The 23,264-nt window shown below is 45.5% G+C and overlaps 1 protein-coding gene across 10 annotated transcripts in view; it reads right to left on the minus strand.

The window, feature by feature from the left end:
• Window positions 1-636: 636 nt before the first annotated feature.
• GIGYF2 (GRB10 interacting GYF protein 2) overlaps window positions 637-23,264 on the minus strand; it is a 162,318-nt gene continuing 139,690 nt past the window's right edge. For 7 of the 10 annotated variants that reach the window (XM_078154640.1, XM_078154638.1, XM_078154642.1 and 4 more), the window contains 6 exons: window positions 11,851-12,045; window positions 11,520-11,722; window positions 9,842-9,999; window positions 9,445-9,611; window positions 7,624-7,771; window positions 637-3,721 (listed from right to left, as the gene is read on the minus strand). In XM_078154640.1, the coding sequence (XP_078010766.1) occupies window positions 3,654-3,721; window positions 7,624-7,771; window positions 9,445-9,611; window positions 9,842-9,999; window positions 11,520-11,722; window positions 11,851-12,045 (939 nt within the window). In that variant the 3' untranslated portion in view covers window positions 637-3,653. The remainder of the gene's footprint in view (window positions 3,722-7,623; window positions 7,772-9,444; window positions 9,612-9,841; window positions 10,000-11,519; window positions 11,723-11,850; window positions 12,046-23,264) is intronic. The other 3 variants (XM_020972094.2, XM_078154636.1, XR_013486773.1) reach the window with 2 other exon arrangements.

Raw genomic sequence — 23,264 nt, forward strand, 5'->3', positions numbered from 1 at the left:
ATATTATCTGATGCCATGGTTCAGCAGCTTGGGCCAGTCACAAAGCAGAGAAGAACAAAAGTCTGGCTTAAAGTACCTGCTATGGCATGCCCAGAAAAGTGCTCCTTCTTCTAGCTCAGAAGTTTTCCAACGGCAGTACAAGGTTATGACTCAATTGAGATATTCTTACCCCTCGGTGAATTCAGAGGGGAAGGATTACTTTTTGGATCTTTAGGAGTGAGTGGGGAGAGCTGCTTCTGTCAGCAGGTTGGAGCTGCCCCACCACCCTTTGTGGATACCCTCTGGTTAACACTGTGATTTCCACCAGTGGCATCTGTAGCACACAGTACTTTGTTAAAGTCCTGGAGAAGCCCACAGGCCTTCACTGCTTCCACCAGGAGATTATCAACTTGAGGTCCCAAACTTAGGAAATGACCTCGACCCCCATTCCTAAGTGTTTAAGATATTTGAAAACTGCCCCTAGCCTGAATCCCCAACTAAATCTCATCTTTTTGTTACTACTTACTGTGCCTGGAACGAGCAAACCTGCTCATCCCTTCTGGACCAAACTCGAAGACTCCTGGGGGGAGCACATCTCTAGAAACACGCTGAGGCTGGAGGGGAGCAGAGTGGTCTCGCTACAGATTCCACACACAGTGGGTTTTGTACTTTTATTAACTCAACAGCAGAGAGGCGCTTTGTACAAAAATAAATATGTCCATTTCTCACCAGGTTAGAATACATTGCAAGGTAGGTCAAACTCGATGCATAAATTAACAATGATTTCCTTGAAATGAAAACAAATTGTAAAAACAACCCTGAAACGTCCCTAACTGTACTGAAGTAGAAAACTCATTTAGCTTACAGTGAATGAAGTTCCTTGACTTGACAGTGAGCAGAGTAAACTCATTTCCACCCATCTTCTGATCGTCTTCGGTTTACCTGGCAGAGGCAGCATGGTGTATAGTAAGCAGAGAGCTGAGCTTGGAGTCTGAGGACCCAGGTTCAAATCCCAGGCCTCCTGTTTTAGTCCCTAATGTGACACTGAGCCAGTCACGGGACCTCTCTGATCCTGGTTCTTCCTCTGCAAAGGGCTGGACTCAATGGTCCCCTGAGGTCCCTTCTAGCCCAGATCTGAGGATTTCTGAGAGTTGCACGGGAAGTTTTTCCATAAAAACACCCTGGGACAAGCAGCGAGGAAGACGACAGAGTATAAAATGGAAACGAAGAGTACGTTTGAGCTCATAAAGTGAGTGTCCCCCAGGAGAGCATAATTACGTACGCTGTAAGCTGGAGGGCAGGTGGGCTGTTCCAGACAAAACAGAAAGACAGACATGAGCAGATGAGAGGCTGAAGAGTCCAAGGTCAGAGTGGTCTTTCTCCAATGTCTGCTAGAAGGCTGTTCAGGTACAAGTGAGTTCGCTTGTTTTCAAGAGCGGGAATAAAGTGTCTGATGAGTTGAGTGACTCATTACTGAAGAACCACCTTTGTTTTCTAATTTTTCATCTGTTACAAAAAGGGGAGATGGGGGAGTCAAATTTCAGACTCTTGGGTGAGTACACGCCTGGAAAAAGAGAGGCCTGGAAAGAGGAGAGGCTAGAGGTAGGGGTACACTCACAGGTGTTTGGTCAAATATTTCCAATCTAACTTACCGGTGTTTATTTCGAGCTCTCAAAGCAGAAACACCACCAACATTAACATTCCCCAGAAAGGCAGCGAGTGGCGACTGTCTCCGGGTGCTGAGTGCTGTTTGTGGCTTCTCCATGAAGCTGAGAGGAGAAAGGGCCTTTTGGATGGACTTTACTCTTGGAAGTGATGGATTGTAAAAGTCAGCCTCAACAAAAGCAAGCACAAAATGCCCTCTTAGATACAATACAACTGTTTTTATTTATTTCTCATTTTTTTCCTCCACACTGGCAAAAGTTCCGAGGGAGCTTAAAGTTTTGTAAACATTTTAACTATCCCTCTTTCCCCCTTTACGAATTTACAAAGCAAAGGAGAGCAGGAGCCCAACTGCGGATGGTGCCCCGTTTCCCCATGCCACTGGATCCAAAAACTATATACACGTTTGCAGCAGTCTCTGTAGAATTAACTGTACATGTTCAGGAGGGGGCGGGGATAAGAAGGGCGGTGTTCTCAAAGAATAAAAATAAAACAAACCAACTAAAATCATTCCAGCCTCTTCTTCAGGCAATGATGGCAGGGAGAAGAGAGGAGAGGAGAAGGTGCCATCTTCCCACAGAGCCACCCCAGCAGCTGCGGCCCTTTCTCCCGCAGGCACACTCCGACCGTTCCCAAAATGTGGGAGGAGAAAGGAGAGGTCAGAAACTAAGTGCAATGGGCAATTTCAGGGGGTGGGGTTTGTTCTGGGGGAAGAGGGCTCGTTGAACTCTTGGCAGAAGCAAAGCGAGTCCAAGGGTTCCTTTTCCAAGTGAAGCCGATTACATCTGGGTCTGAAGGGAAGGACCATAAGGGAACCCCAACCAGCCAGGCTTTCCTTCTGCCCCCACCTCCCTTCTTCCCACCCCTCAGTGGTCTCCAGGAACAGAAGTACTGCAGGTGGTCAAGGTAAGACAAAATGCCAGTCCAGGATCTCTAACACGCCCTTTTCAGAGAAGGGTTTCAAGCATTCAGATGCACACACTGTCATGAATGAGCAGCTACAGTTCCAGGCTTGTGTATTCAGGAGCCAAGGTTCATCCCCACCCAAAATGAAATTAGACACATACATACATATGGTAAAGATCCTAGTTGCCTCTTAAACGAGACAAATTCTCAGCAGAAGGGCCCAAAACAAACTGGTCCTATTCCTCTGAAGTAAAAATATTTACGGGAAAAAGCAGTTTTTAATAAGAAAGAAAAATTAAAGAAAAAAAGTCCCTCTCCCAGATCATAAGTTCCTTTGTCCAAGAAGGAAGGAGTGTGCCAGAGGGAGAATTCGGCGTGCTTTGATGTCACTGCCTGATGAAGAAAGATTTGAACATTCCCTCCAAAAGAATGCTCAGAAAAGGCAGGCCAGGGGTGTGCGACTTCAAACCAATCCAAGCCAACCCCTCATCCAAGCCCTTCCTGACATTATCCAGAAGTTAAGCTTTACTGACGCCACTCCTGGAGCGGGAGGGCACCGTTTGGCTCTGCCCTGAAGTGACCCGGAAGTCACAACCCATGGGGCGTGTTGTTATTGACCGACATCTGTTAACCAGAAACGCTCTCCATGACTGCACATGTTAGATTTCCCCCCCTGCCCCAGCAAAAAAAAAAAAAAAAGAAAAAAAGAAAAAAATGGGAAAAAAAGGAAAAAAAGGAAAAGGGGGGGAAGGGGAGAGGACAGGGAAAAGGAAGCTGCTGTTGGCAGATCCCAATGGGCTTTCCAGGAAACAGCAGATGGAATCAACCCAGTGAATAGTTGCTGTCTACAGTTATCCTTTTTGGGGAGGAATCCCAACTACCACCCACCCAATAGACAGAGTTCAGTCCACTTGTCTATTGTCCGAGAGGCTCGCCAACAAGGACTGCTCAGAGTCCTGGACAGAAAGGGCTAGAAGAGAAAGCCTGAGATGATACGCTCTGTGATGGTTGCAGGGTGATAAAGAGTAAATGGTAAGGTGTGATGTCCAAAGGTGGAGAATCCATGGTTAACAGACATGGGAAATGGCCAGACGGTGTGCAGAAGCTCAGTAGTCATCCAAAGTCTCTATTTCACCCATATTAAGTCGCTCTGATGATGCGTTTACTGAAAAACCTGCAGGAAGAAACAATCAGTGATCAATGACTGAACCAAAACAAAATGAATTTTTCTACTTTATATCATACAAGTCTGCATTTAAGGAAAGATAAAGTGATGCTACTCCCTAGAGGGTCCCTGCGAAGGGGCTGTCCTGTATGGGTCTGTATGCATTTGTGTAAAATGGGCAAGGGCCACCATGACCCCTAGGAGAACTGCCAGCTAATATCAATCAGTCAGTCAACACTGATTAAAAGGCTACGGTGTGCCAGCCACCGTGCTAAGCTAGCCAGCTAAAGGCTCCTCACACCTCTGCAGAACAACGTGGTGGGGAGAGGATGCTGTTTTCAGCAGCTTACTATTAAGAGATTGCGTATATGGTGCTAGGACTACTCCCTCTAATCCTGTCCCCCCCCACTCCCCACCCCACTTCTGTACTATTCAGTTCTTTCAAAGTACAGGAATACAGGAGTAACCCTGGGAAGTAGCAGAAAGAAGTGATGCTAAGTGATGGCCACTCCTGCCCTAGGCCTCAGCTTACTGGCAAACCTCTTCCTCTGAATTCTCAAACAATGTGCCTCGAAGTCTCGGCCAAGACTCCTTACTGTCTATGAGCTAAAGAGAAAAATCATTTGAACCAATACCATGTCATCTTTTCTATCTCCCAACACACAAACAACCAAAAAGCATTTCTCTTTGGCCCTCATTATGAGTCAGGACCAGCCTGAGGACCAATGTCAGGCAGCCTTTTAAAGGAATCTCAATAGCACCTAAAGCAGAGCCCAAGTCTAGGCAACCTGCTCTACCAGGAGAGGTATAAGAGCTGGGTTTAGGAGCTGCTGCTGTTACACACCCATCTCCTGTGACCTCATGAATGTCCTCATCCACAAAGGGAAGGGATGAGGCTGGATTATCGCTAAGATCCCGGCCACTCCGAAGGTTGTGAACCCACACACAACAGCTCGGTTCATTTTTAGCTCATGTTTAAAGTTACCACCCATATTTTCAAATAAGGATGCACACGATCAGCATACACCTCCATACACAAAAATGTGGCTTACACAAACAATTCAATTATGTTCACTCAATTAAAAAAATGCAATGGTTTTCAAACAAAGCACGTTCGCTTCTTCACAGAAATTGTGGCACGAACCTCTATTACACAGGGGGGGTGGATTCAGGGACAAGACTCCAGGACTCCAAATTCTCCACTTTGTGAGAGGCAAATTCAGTAGGCCGCTGACGGCACAGCCCTTCTCTTTTCCAATGAGACGGCTGAACAGCTACAGTGCACACTATAGGTTCCCCCTTAAATCACAGGTTAGCTGGCAGATGAGGAGGAGAACCCAAAGACTAAACAGACTATGAAAAATGAAACCTTCTAACTTTCTCCTGGGAAGATATACACCTTCACATATACTCATACTTAATTCCTGGAATTAAGTGACTTGCCCAGGGTCACACAGCTAGTGAGTGTCAAGCGTCTGAGGCCAAATTTGAACTCAGGTCCTCCTGACTCCAGGGCTGGCTCTCTATTCACTGTACCACCTAGCAGCACCCTCTCCTTTGTTGCGCCCCACAGTTTAAGAGACATTGTAGAGTAACAGGACAGGAACACATTTGAATACATTAAGGTCTCGTGAAATTCTGCATCGATTAAAGCCATGTTGAAACTACCTAAACTGCAATTCTAGAAAATCACATATCATGGGGAGGAGAGAAGGCAGTTGGGTAGCTTGACACTCATCAGCTTCAGACACCTCAAAGCAGGCCTCCAGCACACTGGGTTGTTGGTTTCCCAGGACAAGAAGGTGGCAGAGGGCTACGCTCTGTGCCACTAGGGAGAGGACTTCCATCAATGATGCCATGGCTCAGTTCAAAGCTAGGAATAAAAATCTCATCTGCTAGAACCTGGCCCAGTCACTTGTATTCCCAGTGGTTCGTCCACAAAAGGCTGAGCACCAAGAAACGCTGCTCTTTCTGATCTGTGACCCACAAAGCCGTTTTTCAAAGCAGGCTGCAGAAGGATGAGGGAACGGCTGGCAGCGACATCTACCAATGAAATCACCCTTCTTTTGAATGACAAACACATGTCGTGAAGCACATGGATTTTAAAGCTACAACAATCTATCAACCTGATTTTACAGATATGCAAACTTGTCCCCACAGTGAAAGAAACAGTATGCAAACCAGGTTCTGGGCTTTGCTCCATCATAGCACACTGCCTTCTAGGGAAACAAACACACACACACACACACAAAATACATGCTGTCTGTATAAAAGCAAACATGCTGGCTAATAGCAGACATTTGATAAGAGATTTATAGAAACTGGAAGAATGGATTATGCTGGAAATTAGACCAAGTTTTCATTTCTAAAACTGCAAGGACTCCCTCTGGTGATGACTTTTATTTTTAAAAAAAATCCAGTCCACTCAGCCAGTGCTTTTCAGAAACTCATTCACTGCAGAGGGGGCCACATCCTTTACAGAATGAAGGTTTTTTTGTTTTATAATCTATTAATTTTTCTTGCTATTCATCATAGAACTCAGTCAAGGAAGTAATTTACTTCTTTAAAAGATCCACATGTGTCCCCATGAGAAATGGAAGAAAAGGAAATAAAGGTCTTACCAGGGAGCCAGGAAGGGACCTCATTCAATGCTCAATGGATTACAGGGTAGTTGTGATGACCTTCTATGATTTAGAGATGGCAGGGAGCTGAGTATGAGGCTAAAGGACTGGCCTCAGTCACAGAGCTAATATGGGGCAGAAGCAGGGCTGAGACTAAGGCATTCCTGACTCTGAGGTCAGCTAGAAATTAGTTAACTTATAAGAATAAGCAAACTGGCCTAAATGTTTAATTTTTCAGTCATGCCTCACTCCGTTACCCCTTGCGGGTTGTTTTTGTTTTGTTTTGGGGGAAGGGGGGAGGCACGGGGCACAAATATACCAAAATGGTTTGCCATTTCCTTCTCCAGCTCATTTTACAGATGAGGAAACTGAGGCAAACAGGGTGACGTGACTTGCCCAGGGTCACACAGCTAGTAAATGTCTGAGGCCGGATTTGAACTCAGGCAGAAAGGTCTTTTGGGCTCCAGGGCCAGTGTTCTAATGCACTATGGCTCCACCTAGCAGCCCCCTACAAGAAAAGTAACAAACTTAAAAGCTTACTTTTCACAGACACAATGAACCTTCTTGGCAACAACCCTCTGATATTTTCCCTTCTCTCCTTCGACCCTTGTGAGCCATGGGAGACGCTGGCACCCAACTGCCCAGGATGGCGTGCCAGCACCAGAGAAGGCACTGTGCTCTATGAGCAAAGCAGAACGGCAGCAGCTCCAAGAACCGGGCAACGCGCCAATTCAGAGATGTCTCTGTCCCCAGCGTTCCAGCAGGTTATCTGCGCCTGACCCATGGTAGAGCCTTCTGAGCTCGCGCTGGTCTCATCGGCCACAGCTAGACACACTGTACGCTGACCTCGACGTGATGTCATTTTGGTCCCCTTCGAGTAAACTAGGGGCCTCCCGATAACCCCACCCCAACACATATACTTTCCGAGCTTCAGTTTGCAAGACCGTTACATATGCCTGGACAGAATTCTCCATCCTTACATATCTTTCCCTCTAGAATTATTCTAGTATTCTGCTGATACCACTGTAGTTAGCTTCAATGAACCAACCTGATTTTTTTGGGGGGGGGTGGGACAGGACAGGAAGAACATGACATTCACTCTGAAAATGTAAAGCAATCTCTCCAAAAACAGCAGTTACTTTTACATATTCCCAAGAGCCACAGTCTGTAAAGACTGCCTAGCTGGTTGCTGCATGTAGTAAATGTCACTGGGCACAGTGCATTTTTCTCTTCTTGAAAAACAAGGCTGCGCTTCTCAGAGCTCTGGTCCGCCTCTCGCATAACACTCACCTAATAAGCTGGGGTCCGCTCGGACCATCTTCTGCTTCTTCTTCTTCTTGCCGCTCTGCACGGCCTCAAAGTTCGTTTGCTGGTTGTTACTCTGGCTGGTCTGAAACACCGAGTGAAGTGTGCTGTGGTTCACGGCCCACACAGAGTCCTGCAAGAGGAGCGCACGTGGCCAGTGAGAGTGAGGCACGAGCCCACGCTCCCCCGGGGCAGGCTCGGCGGTGAGGTGCATGGCCCCCGACAGCTGCCCCCTCAGTGGCAGGTGTGCCCCAGGCAAAGGCCGGCCTCTCACACTGCCCTGATACAACTCGCCAACTGACAACCTGCCACTTTCAATCTTGTTCTAGTTTCAAGTCTTCTCTCCCCAACAAGACTCTAGAAGACAGAGACCATGTCTTTGTGTTCCTTCACCTATCTCACGAGACACAATTCAGTGCTGAATAATAACGATAAATAATAATTATTATTATTATAACAGCGATAATGACAATAATAGCTGATGTTCACATAGAATCTACTATATGCCAGGCACTGGACTGAGCACTTTACAATGATCCCATCTGATCCTGGGAGGGGGGTGCTAGTATCATCCCTGTTTTACACACAAGGAAACGGAGGCAAGTAGAGGTGAAGTGGCTTGGCCTACACCACACAGTTACTGTCTGAGGCAGGACCTGAACTCCTGTCTTCCTTACTCTAGTCTTGGTTCTCGACCTACTGGCCACCAAGCGGCCCCTGCAGAGCAAACATCAATACGTCCTCTGCTGATCTGACAGACAAGGTGAGGGACGTGGGGCAGGACAGGGCAGTTCAGGCTTTTCTTGGCCTCTGGGGAAAAACCAGTTGATCACCTCTCTTTTTCACCCTTGTGTTATGTTTCTCTTCCCTCACAGGACCCTGTTCTCAAGCTCTCCCTACTGTGGACGGGAACAAATATCTTCAGGAAAATCTCCGCCCTTCCATCCATTCCTTTCACCTTCCTAACACAGAGCTGGTCATGTTACTCCTCTGTGACAAAGTCAAATGGCTGCCTATGACTTAATGCAACAAACCAAAACCAAATTCCTGTGCTTCCGGAGCCCCTTCTACCAGGTGACACAGTACAGACACGGAGAAGTAAAATGATGAGTCATTCCAACAGGCAGACAGTACTACCAATCAAGGGAGAGGTGTGTGCACAGGAATCAGGAAAGGTCTTCTGGGAAGGCAGGTGGGAGCCAGATGGGAGAAGACATAAACTCCGCTCTCAAGAACTTTATAGCAGAGGCCACTGAAGGAATATTAATTTGATAGCTATGTGGATAATGGGATCAGAGAAGAATGCAGAAGCTTTTCTCTCAGTCTGGGCAAGGAGAGATGGAAGCTTTAACTAATGCTGGGGCTGTGGCAGAGACGATGGAGAGGGAGAATCCAGAAGACCTGTCAACTGACTCTGGGGCGAGGAGGGTGGAGGAGAGCACAAAGTCAAGAAGGATGACTCCGAGGCAATGAACCCAGCCAGCCAGAAGTCCCAGGATTCCCTGCAGAGGGAAGTTCAGACCCTTCTGGCTGGTCCTCCAGCTCTTCCAGAAGTGGGCACTAGCCTGCCTGGCCATCTTCAGTCCACACAATCCAACTCCCTTTCAGCTGCACTGCCTGAACTGCCCCCTTTTCTAGATCTTTATCTGCACTGTTTCTCTTTTCCATTCCTTACAGACTCTCAGACACAAGAACCAACACGCATCTAAGGAGGACGTGCCCTCTCCTTCTCGACTGGCCGCACATGATCCAGCTTGAAATGTCACCACAAAACAGCCATGCCTAGCAGGTGATCAGGCCCCATACCGGCTGCTGCTGTTGCCGCTGCTGGTTCGCTTTCTGTTTGGCACGGCGCTCAAGAAACTGCTTGGCAAACTCCTTGGCCTCCGAGGTGTCTCCTAAGTAGGCCCTGATGTAATCGTGTACCTCATAAGGAGATTCCACTTCCTTCAGGAAAGAGACAAATGTGGGAACTGCAACACAAAGAGAAAAAATGACCGATAACGGGACAAGTGACCATGTGAAGGAGGCAAAATGGATACAAGTATGGACTTATATGTTCCAACATCTGTGTTGCTGAGGCTTAGGCTACAAAGCAATGACTCTGTCCCCCCTGCTTTATTTTCCAAAGGAGGCATCCCTCGCCCACCTAGGGTGTCCTGGCCCCCCGCACAATACCTCCTCTTCCCTCATTGCTCCTTACCGTCTAAGTTGTTGGCCGTGTTCAGCGCGTGAAGCATCTGCTCACACCACTGGGTGAATCCATCCTGGGCCTTGTTAACTCCCTGGAAGAGCTTCAGAAGCTTCTCCTCTTCCTCCACCTTCTTATTCTGCCTGCTAGAAACCCCTACGGACTTACTACTAAAGCAAAGCAAAGAGAAGTCTGATGTTACACTCCCAGAAAGAGATACTCGTAGGCCCAGCACAAAACAAAGCTAACAACAGCCGGCTGCCTTGGATGGAGGGCGTGGGGACGAGCTGAATGACAGCCCCATCAGACTAGGTCCCCAGAGGGGGCCCTCCTTACAACAGCAGTCCAAAAGGCTTCAGTTCTGAGGCAACTCTCTATGCCCCTTTAAGGTCTAACTAGCAGATTCAGATTTCTCAAGAAGAAAGACTTCTAAATACAACAGGATTCAAATCAGTCCTTCACCCAGACACTATTTTAACTGGTTCAAGACAAGTGAATAATGCCAGCAAATGTATTCACTTAATTCACTTCCAAGTTGGAGAGAGGCTTATATAATTCATAGATCTGCTAAAGAAAGAAAAGGGGAAAAAAAGCATGACACCAATGATATGCCACTACAAAGAACAGTGCCAGGCAAAAGTGGGCACACAGACTTGTTCATCCTGGACAGAAACATCACTTGATATTTAGGAACTTGTTACTTTCAAAGATGAAATAGAGATAGATGGAGATAGATAGCAAGGAAGGAAGGAAGGAAGGGGCATATCTACAGATCCATACAGACATACACACACATACAACGTAGCAGCAGAAATTTCAATAGCTCCTTAATAAAGGGTATGCAGCTAGATGGTGAAGTGGACAGAGCACTGGATCTGGTGTTGGGCAGTCTGAACAAATCTGGCCCCGGAAGCTTCCTGCTTGCGTGACCCTGGGCAAGTCACTTAAGCCCTATTTGACTCCATGTCTCATCTGTAAAACGGGGACACAGCGGAGAAGGAAACAGTAAACCACTCCAGTATCTCTGCCAAGAAAACCTCATGGATAAGTCCACAGGGTCACACAGAGTTGGACATGACTGACTTCCAGACACCTGGAACATTCTGAGAATCCCACTGGAGAAGGCCTGGCTATTGTTTCACAGCAGGCAGCACCCCGAGGACACCCTCTGACCCAACACCAGCTGAGTCACAGAGTAACAAGGTGTGGTGATGTTTTAAGCCACAGAATTTAAAAATTTTGAAAGGTTTATATTTGTAAGGATAACAAAGATCTCTGGTATAAATATCTGAAGCCCAGAATAAGCGAGTGAGCCTGTGATCATTTTCTTCAAACGATGTTCAACAAGTTTAAATCCCACCCTGACAAGTCATGTGGTGACCGTGGATTTCTAATTCACTTGAAAAATGGAGCGGGAAGTGATACCTTGATAAAGCATGCTGTGACAAAGAGCTGCACAGCCAACAGCAAACCACCAAAGACCCTTCCCTGAAATCTATCCCTAAAGACTTCTCAGACAAACTAATCTGCCATAAAGAACTACGAATCTGTGGCCGGGACCACCAAGAGACGGCCTCTGGACAAGACCACCAGCTGGATGGACGCTCACTCCTGAGGTCTAAAGAGCAAGCATCACAGGGAGGACAGCGATCCGGGAGGGAAGCCAAGCGGCGCCCAGGCCCCCACCTACCTGAGGCTGGTGCTGCTCTTGCTCTTGTTGGAATTCCTCGGCCCCATCTCCTTCACGGCATCATCCCAGAATCCCAGGTTGGAGTTTTTGGTGTCGGCGTTGCTCCAGATACTGCTAACGAGGTCTGATGCCCACTGGCTAGGGGGGCTAGTGTTCAGAGAGCCCCAGACAGAATTCCCGATGCTGGTGTGCAGGTTAGAGTGCTAGGGAGAAACGAGAACAAATACGTCTGGCAATATGACAAGGGGAGAGAGAGGCCCAGGAGGCAGATAGAACAGAAAGAAGATGGAGCGGCTTTCTGTGGGGTGAGTGCTGAGGACAGGGGGCTCACCGGGGGATTTCGGACCCTGTTGGGCTGCTGGTGCTGCTGCTGCTGCTTCTGCATTTGCCGGGCCTCCTCCTGCTGGATCTCTAACAGGGACTTAGCAGTACCTGCGGGTTTGCTGATATTGCCCCAACCAGACAGTTTCTGCTGCTGCTGCTGCTGCTGGAGGGCTTTCATCAACTCCCTCTGCTGTCGCCTTTGCTGTTACAAACAGAAAAAGGAATCTTTTAGCAAGCTGATTTCTAAGAGATTGTTACCAAACCCCACCCCATCCCACCCCCACAAAGGCACAAATCTTCACCTCGGGTCACTCTTTTATGGGTTGTAAAGTGCAACAGTCACTTTATTTACTAGGGAAAAAGTTCTCTAGACAGAAGTGGCTAAAGAGGAAGAGGAGACGAATATAGAAGTTTATTTGCTTAGAATGCTCACTGAAAGGCTGAAGTCATGATTTCCCCGCCTACATTTTTAAACAGTTTCCCCTTTTGTTACAATTTATGCACATTTGCTGCAAATGTTAAAAGCTGGGAAACTTTAAAGTATGAGAGGCAGAAAGCAACTCTCTTCTGGGATAACAAAGCAGACACCATGCTGCCTGGGTTTTGCAGTGAGCGCATCCATCACAGTTCCAGGCAAATATCAGAAAGCAATTTCAGAAGTTGTTCTGGAAAAACTGGGAATGATGGGGTGCTTGGGTGCTTGTCTTTGGGAGCTATCGATGAGAAAGTATAGGGAGTATACCGGACAGGGAGTCTGGCAGAAGGAAGAGTCCTTAGGCTGGCCAAGGACAAAACTCCTTGGGCTGGAAAGGCACCCCTCTTCCTCTGTCCTGATGAGAGAATGGGCTACAACAAGGGGAAGCTGTCTCACAAGACAAGAACTTACTAAGGAACTGGGAGGCTTCCAGAGACATGATCTGAGGGCTGGGGCCTGAGAAGCCCACCACTCTCTCACCCAGCTTTGTGTAGCTAGACCAGGAAGAGAGATAAGGATCTCGCTGGGGCCCACACATGAGTAACTGCTAGGCAGTGTCCTTGGGCTGGGAAGTGATCATCAGAGACAGTGTTTCTGAGACTAGGGAGAAATTGGGGTCCAAGCACAAGCTCCCAGAGACAAGCACCCCACCAGGAAGACAAAACCTCCCTGAAGACGGACATCCATTTCACCCATACTCTGTATGGGGTGTGCTTCTTCTGATGCTTTATCCATTCCTGTCAGATTTTTGAAAACCAACAGTCTGGTTCTCCTAATATTGATATGACCATCAAGACTTAATTTGTTCTAACCCAGAATCACAGAACCACAGACTTCTAGTCCAAGCTACACATGAAATCTCCACTACAACATTCCCCAAGGGTGGCAGCATACCCTCAGCCTGAATGGCAGCCCGTCCCATTGTGAGACGACTCTCACTGGTAGAAGTGAGACATGGCATCACATCTCAACTTGCGTTTTTGCAGCCTCTACCCCTTAATCCCAGTTGGACCCTTAGGGTCCAGCAAAGCAAGTTTATTCCTCCTTCCACAAGAGAGCTTTCAAACACTTGAAAGCAGCCACCAATGAACCCCAAAATCTTCTCTTTTATAGGCTAAATAACCCTGGTTCCTTCAAATGATGCTACGTAATATTGGGTCAAAGCCCTTCCCAATTCTGGGGTCTGGCTCTGGGACATTCTCTACCTTATCGAAGCCAGTCTTCAAGTATGGCACCAGCACTGAACACAACACTTCAGCAGTGGTCTGACTGGGACACATGACAGAGGGAGAATCACCCCCTACTTGTTCCTGGAAGCTGTGCTATACTTCATGAAAGTCCTAGATCCCACCAGCTTTTTGAGGCACCACCCAACACTTATTCGTGCTGAGCTTGAATTCTAAAACCTCTCAATCTTTTCCAAGCTGTTATCTGACCATGCCTTCTTCACCCTACATGAGGCTGATTTTGTGAGTCCAAGTGTAAAACTTTTATTCTTACCAAATTCATCTTATGCTATCAATAATCATACCAATAACCCAAATCCTTCAACCACTACACATTATTTCAAAATTTTTAAAAATCTGAGGTTCCACTTCATCCCATCAGACTGGCAGAGCTGAGAAAATGGAAAATGAAAATTGCTGGAGGGGCTGTGGTAGAATGGGTACTGATCCAAGGTTGGTGGGCCTGTGAATTAGTCCAATTCACTGGATTGTGCACACCTTGAAGAGCCAGTGATTAACACAGACCTCGGAGATGAAGCGAAAGGCCTCATGTGAACAAATTTTTTACAGCAGCACTTTTTATTGTAGCAAAGAACTAGAAAGAAAGGGAGTTTACATGAACTAGGGAATGGCTAAATGTTAGCTGAAGATATTCATCTTCACGCAGTGTCACCTATATTCTAGCCTCCGCCTCCATCACGGAATGATTACTCTGAGTCCAACCATTCTACTGGTTTTGATGCTGGAGATAAAAAGGAAGGCAAAACACAAACCGTCCTTACTCTCAGGGAGCTTGCATTCTAACGGGGGAGACAACATGTAAACAACTCAGGACAAATCAGAAAGAACCAGAATAAATTAGGAAGTAATCTCAAGAAAAAGGTGCTGAGCTTCAGGAGGATTAGGGAAAGCTTTTTGTACAAGACGGGATTTTAGCTGAGACTTGAAGGAAACCAGGAGGGAGAAAAGAGGAAAGAGAGCGTGCCAGGTATGGGAGACAGCTAGTGAAAAAGCTTGGAGTTGGGAGATGAAACAGCAAGGACTCCAGCATCACTGCAGTGTAGTGGCAGAGTACATGAGAGGGAATAAGGTGTAAGAAGGCTAGACAAGGAGAAAGAGACCAAATTAGGAAAGGCTTTGGAAGTTAAAAAGAGGATTTTATTTGATCCTGGAGGTGATAGGGAGCCACTGGAACAGACTATAATAAGTAGACTGGAATGAAGGAGATCAACCAGCAAGGTATGATAAAGAGGCCAGGCCAGGTGATGGGGACCTGCACCACAAGGGTGGTATACTTTGTGAAAATCTAGGTAAAATCTACCTAAAGCAGCACTGATGTCCCAATTTAGTAATCTTGTCAAAAGCAGACACAGGTTTAGTTTGGCATGACCTGTTCCTTCACATCTTGGGTTTCTTGCCCAGGCTGGAAAGGCAGCAGCCACTCACAGGTCTGATCCCAGTAATGATCCTCAGAGCAGAGAAGCTCTGATCTACTCCATTTCCTACCTGGGTCAGTTTATTTCTACCTAAGTAGCCTAGATCCCCCCAAACACCCCAATGAAGCTCTAATGCCTCAAAAAGGATAATGATGAAGAAAACCAAGACCAAATAGCTATAAAGTTCCCTAATCCAGTCTGGGATTACACAGAAATATTGCCTGAATCCCATTAAAGATAAGAATTGAAACAAGTTAGGGTAGAAGAACAGCAAAGAGCTCAAACAGGTAAGTCCCACAGCAGGACTGAGAGCCAGCACAATGCCAGCAACCAAAGAAGACAGACCAGGGCCCAGGGCCCATCTCAAGGGTTCTAATGAAACAAGACCAGACCAGCACACAGAAATGCACCGGACTATAACCTACCCTCTTAACCAAGGGCACAAAAGCCTGACCTGAACTACAACAGGAGATAAAGTCAGACCAGTGACTACTGGGCCCTGGCCCAAGCCATCGCAGGAGAAAGGGCCAGGCGGCACCTGGGATTGTGCAGGAGGCCCGCCAGTACAATCAACAACACTTTACTGGGGCCTGTGGGGGCACCGCCAGGCACAAACCCAACGTTAGGTTCAGGGCTTTCTGAGGACACAAAAACGGCACCAAAGCTGAATTCTAAATTAAGTCACTAGGAAACTCAACCATAATCCAGGAATTCCTATAGAAGGTGGGGCCCAATCTTGAGCTCTGCATCCAGGTCCAAGTGGGTGCCAGACCATACCCTCCAAGAGGAGAGAAAGGAACCAAGTTTGACCCAAACACAAAACCCCAATTCAGGAACTGGGTTGAGATATGAGTAACATAAGACGATGCTCAATACAACAGAGAAATACCTTGGACTGAGAGAAGTCCAAGAGGTAAACTCAGAAGAAAAGACTAACTCCACAAGTCCAAAGAGATGTTCACAGAAAAGAAGATCCTGTCCACAAGGACTACAAGAGTACCTGGAAGAAATGAAACAAGAAATACAAAATGTAATGTTAAAGAAAACAACAGCCAAGAAGGAAAGAATGACAAGGAGAATTAATAGCTTAGATGAGATGGTAGTGAAACTTACCCAAAAACTGAATTCCCTGAAAACAAGAATGAGCCAAACAGAAAGCAATGAATCCAACAAAGAAAATAAGAAATACTAAAAATGTGTAAAATAATTGAAAAATAAAAACAGGAGAAAATATGAAGCATCTATTTATTATAAAAAACAACATACCTGGAAAACAATGAGAAATAATCTGAGAATTAAAGGACCACTAGAAAAATCTCGATTTTTTTTAAAAATGGAATGTCCAGGAACACTATGACAAAAACTAGACCATTCAGGTCAAAGAAAAAATGTGGCAAGCAGCCCAAAAAAGAAAGCATTCAAATACCAAGGCACTACAGCCAGAAACACATAGGACATGGCAGCTATAAAGGAGAGAAAGCTGGGACTGTGATATTCCAAAAAGCAAAAGACAAAGGTTTACAACCAAGAAGCAGCTTAGCTGGTACAATGGTTGGAGTACCAGACCTGGAATCAGGAAGATCTGAATTTAAATCTGGCTAGAGGCACTATTGAGCTGGTCAAGTCACTGTGTGTGTACACACACCTCAGTCTCCTCATCTGCATGGGTATAATAATAACATCTGCCAACCAGGATTGTTGTGAGGATAAAATGAGGTGACGTTTGCAAAGCAATGTGCAAACTTTAAAAGGCTAAAACTGAACAGAAAATTTTGAAATGTAAATAAAAGAGTCAAGAGACAAAAAATGGTCAAGACATTTCATTAACTGCAAAAGACTGTATGATGATGAATTCTTTACATTCTAATATTAAGGTATAGGAGAAGCAAATGTCTTCTCAGAACCCTTAAAATATGGGTCAGAGAGAAAGTTGGGTGGGGGGCCTTAACGGACAGTTATACTCTATTTGAAGAAGGAAATGAAATGGAAAAAGACATTTTACTGTTGAAGAAAACTTGCTATCTCATACAGTAGAGCTATATGATACAGAGAATACATACGCATGAAGAAAGGAGAGGAGAAATAAGCATTCCACGAACCTCACTTTCATATGAATCAGATAAAGGAAGTCAGAATATGCATACAGAATTTGGTACAGAAAAACATGATACTCAACAGGCAAATAGGCAGAAAAAGATGAAAACAAACTCCAAAGTCACAGAGTGTGTGTGGGGGGGAGGCAGGGGGGATGGAGAGGAGAAGAGAAGAGAACAGTGAGGTTTAAAAAGAAAGACGGAAAGCAAAGGAGAGAGGGAGAAAAAAGAGAAACAGACTGCTTCAATCATAGATCATTGGTGTTGAGCAAGCACCTTTTTCTTTTACCACCTTCTTTGTAAAGAGTACGGTGAAGGGCCAAGAGAAAAAAAAGTACAAGAAGACAGGATGAAAGGAAGCACAATTAATACTCATCATCATGAGTGTGAATGGGATGAACTCATCCATAAGATAAAAATGGAATAGCGGAATGGATTAGAAAAAATACAAAAATATATTATTTACAAGAAACACTTCAAAGAGTCAAGTGGCAGGAGCAAAACCTAATATACTTCAGGTGAACTTAAACGACAGAGACTTCATAAAAGGATTCAATTAAAAAGACATGATAAAAGGAGGTAAGTGAGGAAGCTAGATCTTGCTTCAAGATGCCACAGATAACAAATTCATTTACCTTTTCAGTCTTCTTACAACTCACTACCCTTTCATGCTGTGATCCAATAACACTGTTCTTGTACATGACACTCCATCTCCTGACTCTGGAGTGTTTTTTGTCCTCTATTCCTGGAACTCTCTCTTCCCTGGATCTCTGGCTAGAGTGCCTCGATGCCTAGACTGCCTGGCTGCCTCCAAGTCTCAGCTAAAAGTCCATAACCACAAGGTCCCTGGGAATGGGGCTTGTCTTTTTGCTTTTCTTTGTATCCTCAAATACTTCTTAGTAAGTACCAGGCACACAGCAGGTGCTTAACAAAGCTAACTCTATCTCTGTCTCTCTCACCACCCCCCAACCAAAAGATATACAACAAATAAGGGAACTGAATAGAACTTTAGAAAAGTTAGATATGATAGATCGCTAGAGATTACTAAATAAGAAGGAAAAAGTTTACATATATATTAGATGGGCATTGTGCCTTTAATAACTGACAATGCTTTAGGGCACAAAAAAACCCAGAAATATTAAATACATACTTTACTGATAACAATGCAATAAAAATTATGTTCAATAAAAGGCCTTTGAGAAAAAATTAAAACTGGAGACTACATGTAATCTTAAAGGACTGGCAGGTCAAAGGACAAATCACAGAATCAAAAAAGAAAATTTCTAAGAAAATAACAACAATGAAATAGTACATTGAAATGTTGGGGACCCAGCTAAAGAAGTCTTTTGGGGAAATGTAATTATCTAAGCCCCCTTATCAGTAAGAAAGATCAATGAATTGTAAGTGTAACAAAACAAAACAAAACCCAATAGATACCAAAACCCCCCACCCAATTAAAATTCCTAAAAAAATCAAAGAGATTAAAAACATGTCAAAGGGGGTGAGGGTGGGGGGAAATGAACTGAAAAATGAAAGAAATTTTTTTAAAAAGAAAATGAGTAAAACAAACATCTAGTTTGATGAGAGGAAAACCAAATTATACATAACAAAACTGATAACTTATGTGAAATTAATATTTACAAAAATATAAAATACTCAGATTAACAGAACAAGAGATTGTGAAAATAACACAATCAATATATTTGACATAGACCCTAGGAAGAAGTAATTACTTCCCTCCTTCTACCCCACAAAAAGTCCCCATCATTTCTATCTAAGCAACCAGTTCCTCCCCTTTTGTCGGTCTTCCACGTTCTGGAAGCATGAAATTATTATAAAGCCAGCCACATCATCATTAGCTTTTGTGGCTTTCAAGCCCCGCTGGCTAATGCAAGTTCCCTTCACTACTGTGTCACATCTCCTTGCCAAGCCTGGGAATCTATCCCCCAAACTCAGCTCATTTTCTTTGGCTGCCAAATGGGTCTGTAATATGTGCTGATGACAAAATCCCTTCCATTTCTCCCTCCACTGATGTTCACCCACGTGCTCTCCACCATGTTTTCCCACCTTCATTCCTGGATTTCTTTAAAAAATACATTCTTGATCTGGAATGCTACCCCATCCCCAGTTTTACCTATCCTGTTTCTTTTGAATAAGGTGTATTCATCTTGAGTTGTACTGCATTCCAGTCATGGATTTCATTCCAAGTTTCAGCGATATCTAGGTCAAATTTGCCTCTCTGCAATTTGGTTGTCCAGCCCCTCTTGTTTGCTGCTAACTCTGGACATTTCTGCATAGATGTTGTAGGTCACAGGCTTAACTACTGGGTCCTTTCATAGTTTTTGTCTCCTCTGAACTTCCAAGTGTTTTAACCACAATTCTTTCTTTGTAGCTACACTCTATGGTGCCCAGCTTGGCTGGCTGTTGTCCTCTGTTCTCCAAGAAGACCACAAGGACATCATTATGCTGGCATCGGGGCACAGTGTGTCCGCCTGTGGCTGATCAGACAACTTGAGCTCAGAAGGCTCTACCACAGAGCGGGCACAAATAGTCTGTATGAGCATGTGGAGTGGAGATGTTTCTCAACTGGTGCATCTCAAGTCTCTTCTGAGCCGCTCCAATTCTGCTTCATTCAACAGCTTCTTTGACGTGGGCACGCCATGCTACGCAATCAAGCTCAAAGTTCTTCAGAGAGACCTGGCAAGTGTCCTTGTCTTGCTTCTTCTCACCACCAGGCGAGCACCTGCCTTGTGTGAGTTCTCCATAAAACAGTCTTTTAGGCAAACACAAGTTGTGCAGCAGAGTTTGAATGCTTGGCAGTTCAGCTTGAGAGAGGACTTGAGTGTCTAGTACCTTATCCCATCAGGCGATCTTTAGAATCTTCTTAAGACAATTCAAGTGGAAGTGATTCAGTTTCCTGGCAGAGTGCTGGTTGCACAGGCATACAACAACGAGGTCAGCACAATGGCTCTGTAGACCTTCAGTCTGGTAGACAGCCTAATGTCTCTTCTCTCCCATGCTTTCATTTGGAGCCTCCCAAACCCTGAGCTAGCTCTGGCAACGCATGCATCAACCTCATGATCTACGTGGACATTTCTGGAAAGTATAGTGCCAAGGTAATTATGCACAGTGTTCTAAATTTCTCCACTGGCTGTAACCAATGGTGCCACGAATGGAAGGTGTGATGCTGGCTGGCGGAACACCTGTGGTGTTTTGGTGGTGGTGGTGTTATTGTTGTTTTGGTGAGGCAACTGGGGTTAAGTGACTTGCCCAGGGTCACACAGCTAGTGAGTGTTATGTGTCTGAGACCAGATTTGAACTCAGGTCCTCCTGACTCCAGGGCTGGCACTCTATCCACTGCAACACTAGCTGCAACTTGGTGTTAACTGTTAAGCCAAAATTAGCAAAAGTGGCAGAGAACTGATCAGAGGCTGCACTGAGTGCATAGTCAGCTGTGAACAAACAAACAAACAAAAAAAATCACATGCCAACTTTCCCTCCACTTTAGTCTCGGTCTGTAGTCTTTTCAAGTTAGATAACTGACCATCAATGGGACAGCTGACCCTGATGCCACGTTTGTCCTCATTAAAGGTGTCTGACAGCACTGCTTAAAATGCCATGCTAAAAAGCATGGGAACAAGCACACAGCCTTGTTCCACTCCACTAGAGACTAGGACTGAGGTATAATACTCATGGACTCCAGGCAACCACAAACCCACAAGACTACAGTAGCTAAGGCCTCGGTCAGAGATCCATGAACACTGCGTACAAACCTCTGTTTTGCTCCTGGCATTTCTCCAGGAGTCGTCAGGCAGCAAACACTGTACTGACTGTTCCTCGGCCCTTTCTGAAGCACAGTGGCTCAGGCAGATGACTGTCTTCCAGGTGAAGGATCAGCCTATCAAGGAGGACTCCGGCAGAATCTCACCAGCAATGACCACAAGAGACCTCCCCACCTCCGCGGTCACAGGACAACCAATTTCCTTTACCTTTATAGACATGGAAAATGGAAGAATCCTTAAACTACTGGTGGATAACTTCCTCTTGCCTCGAAATCCAGAAAATTTCAGTCAGCTTTTATATGAGCAGTGGACTCCCTTGCCTTGTAAATCTTGGCTGGAATAAAATCAGTACCAGGCCAAACCCTCTTTTTCAGTAGGAAATCTGGCTAGAAAGGGAATGATTCCAACCTGAGATATACAGTCAGTGGTTTCAGCATCGATCGATGATGGTCTGTTGAGAACAGAAGTATTTAGTCTATCTCTGCAGGATCATGTCCTTATCACTAATTAGTGTGGGGACTCTTCTCAGCACCGAACAGCTGAGATGCACCATTTGTCTTTGGCCCATAAATAGCCCTCAGGGCATCATAAAATCTTGTTGATTATTATTACCAACATAAAACCGAATTTTTATTGCAACTGGATAAACAGAAGGTAGTTTGGGTGATGAGAAGGTCATGAGATGCACAAGTCTTCAGCAGTAAGTGGCCATTGCTGTTGCTGTTTCCAACTCCATTCCTCCCAAGGACTCCCTGCCATGTCTCATAGTCTGTGCTGACTCTAGAATTAAAGTCACCTAGATTTATAAGGTTGTCCTCTTTTGGCACACTGTTTGTTGATGAGGGTCTTCAGGTCTTCATAAAATTTTTCTTTGATCTCATCAGGGTCGGTCATGGTGGGAGCATAGGCATTAATGAATTCATGGCTCTTTCCTGCAAGTGGCAATCACATTGTCTCAAGACTGTCATTCACTTCTTTGGGGAGGCATACAAGTTTGTTGACTAGATTAGTTTTGATTGTAAAACCTACGCCAGCCTCGTGGTGCTCCCCCATCATTGGGGCCACTCCAGAAACACGTGTATACAGCTCTGACTTTGGTAACCTGGCCTTCATTTGCCAGCGTCGTTTCACTCAGGGCTGCTATTTGGATGAGTTCTCTAGCAACAAAAGCTGGTCAACTTTCAGGTCTACTAAATTTCATGTTGTCCATAAGCATGCGCACATTCGTTGTACCAATGGTGAGTGAGATCATCTTTGCAGAAGTTTTTGTACATATCTCTGCCTACCACAGTAAGCAGGCCAGGGTTAAGTAAAGCAGACAATTTTTAGGACACCTTTTTTAGCCACTTCCTCCTGCCAAGAAGGGTGCTCAGACACCCAAGGAGCCGCTGAATCCCCTGCTACTTCAGTCCAGTGAAAAGATAACTCTACTGCCTGGGCTGTATACAGGGTTGTGACTATAGCTCCCAGTGCATCCTCACCTGCTGCTTCATCACTTGCCTGTTGCGACAGGACTTCTGCGATAGGTAAAAATGGGAAGGGAGATATCTTTTGATTCACATATAAATCAGATTTAAGTGAGACAGAGTTGTGTGAAATTATCGGCCTCACTCTTTCTTCCAAGTCCATCAAAGTCCCGTGGTGATACCAAATCAAGATGACTGGTGATGGCTCAGGATGCAGTGGATGTGACCTTCATGGCATTCCAGCTCAGAGTGCTCCACAGCGCCTGCTTTAGCCATTGCAGCAAACTGTTCTCAGCTGCCCATTCTGCTGGGCAAGGCTTCACATGCTCGGGGCAGACACCCCAGAACTCACCAAAGGGTTTGAAACCCCTTGGTTACCCTCAACCTGGTTTAGCCCATCTGCCCAAATGGCTTACCGAGGTGTGGCCACCGTGCACGCTACAGCTTCCTGGAGCCACATGTTCACACCAGTGGATGAATCAGGGGGACCCCAAAGGTAGAAAGCAGACCCGAAAAGGCCTTGGCAGCCCTCACAACAGAGGTACTAGTCTTTCCTGAAGAGAACCCTATACTCCAATCTCTAGTTCAGGGGACAGATAAAACCAGCCTAATTAGAAAAGAGGGGCAGCTAGGTGGTACAGTGGATAGAGCGCTGGGCCTGGAGGCAGGAATACATCCTCAGACACTCACTAGCTGTGTGAACCTTAAGCCTGATTGCCTCAGTTTCCTCTTCCTCAACTTTCCTCAGTTGCCTCAGTAAAATGAGCTGGAGAAGAAAACGGCAAACCACTTTTGTGAAAAGAATAAATCAACAATAACAACAAAAAAACCCAAACAGGGTCACGAAGAGTCAGACACGACTGAACAAACTGTAAAGCTTCTGGCCTAATGCCGTGCACGTGGTAAGTGATATACATAAAGGCTCAGTTCCCTGTGGTATGAA

Source organism: Phascolarctos cinereus, unplaced genomic scaffold, assembly GCF_003287225.1.
Source record: "Phascolarctos cinereus isolate Bilbo 61053 unplaced genomic scaffold, phaCin_HiC Scaffold_5;HRSCAF=322, whole genome shotgun sequence".
Lineage (NCBI taxonomy): Eukaryota > Metazoa > Chordata > Mammalia > Diprotodontia > Phascolarctidae > Phascolarctos > Phascolarctos cinereus.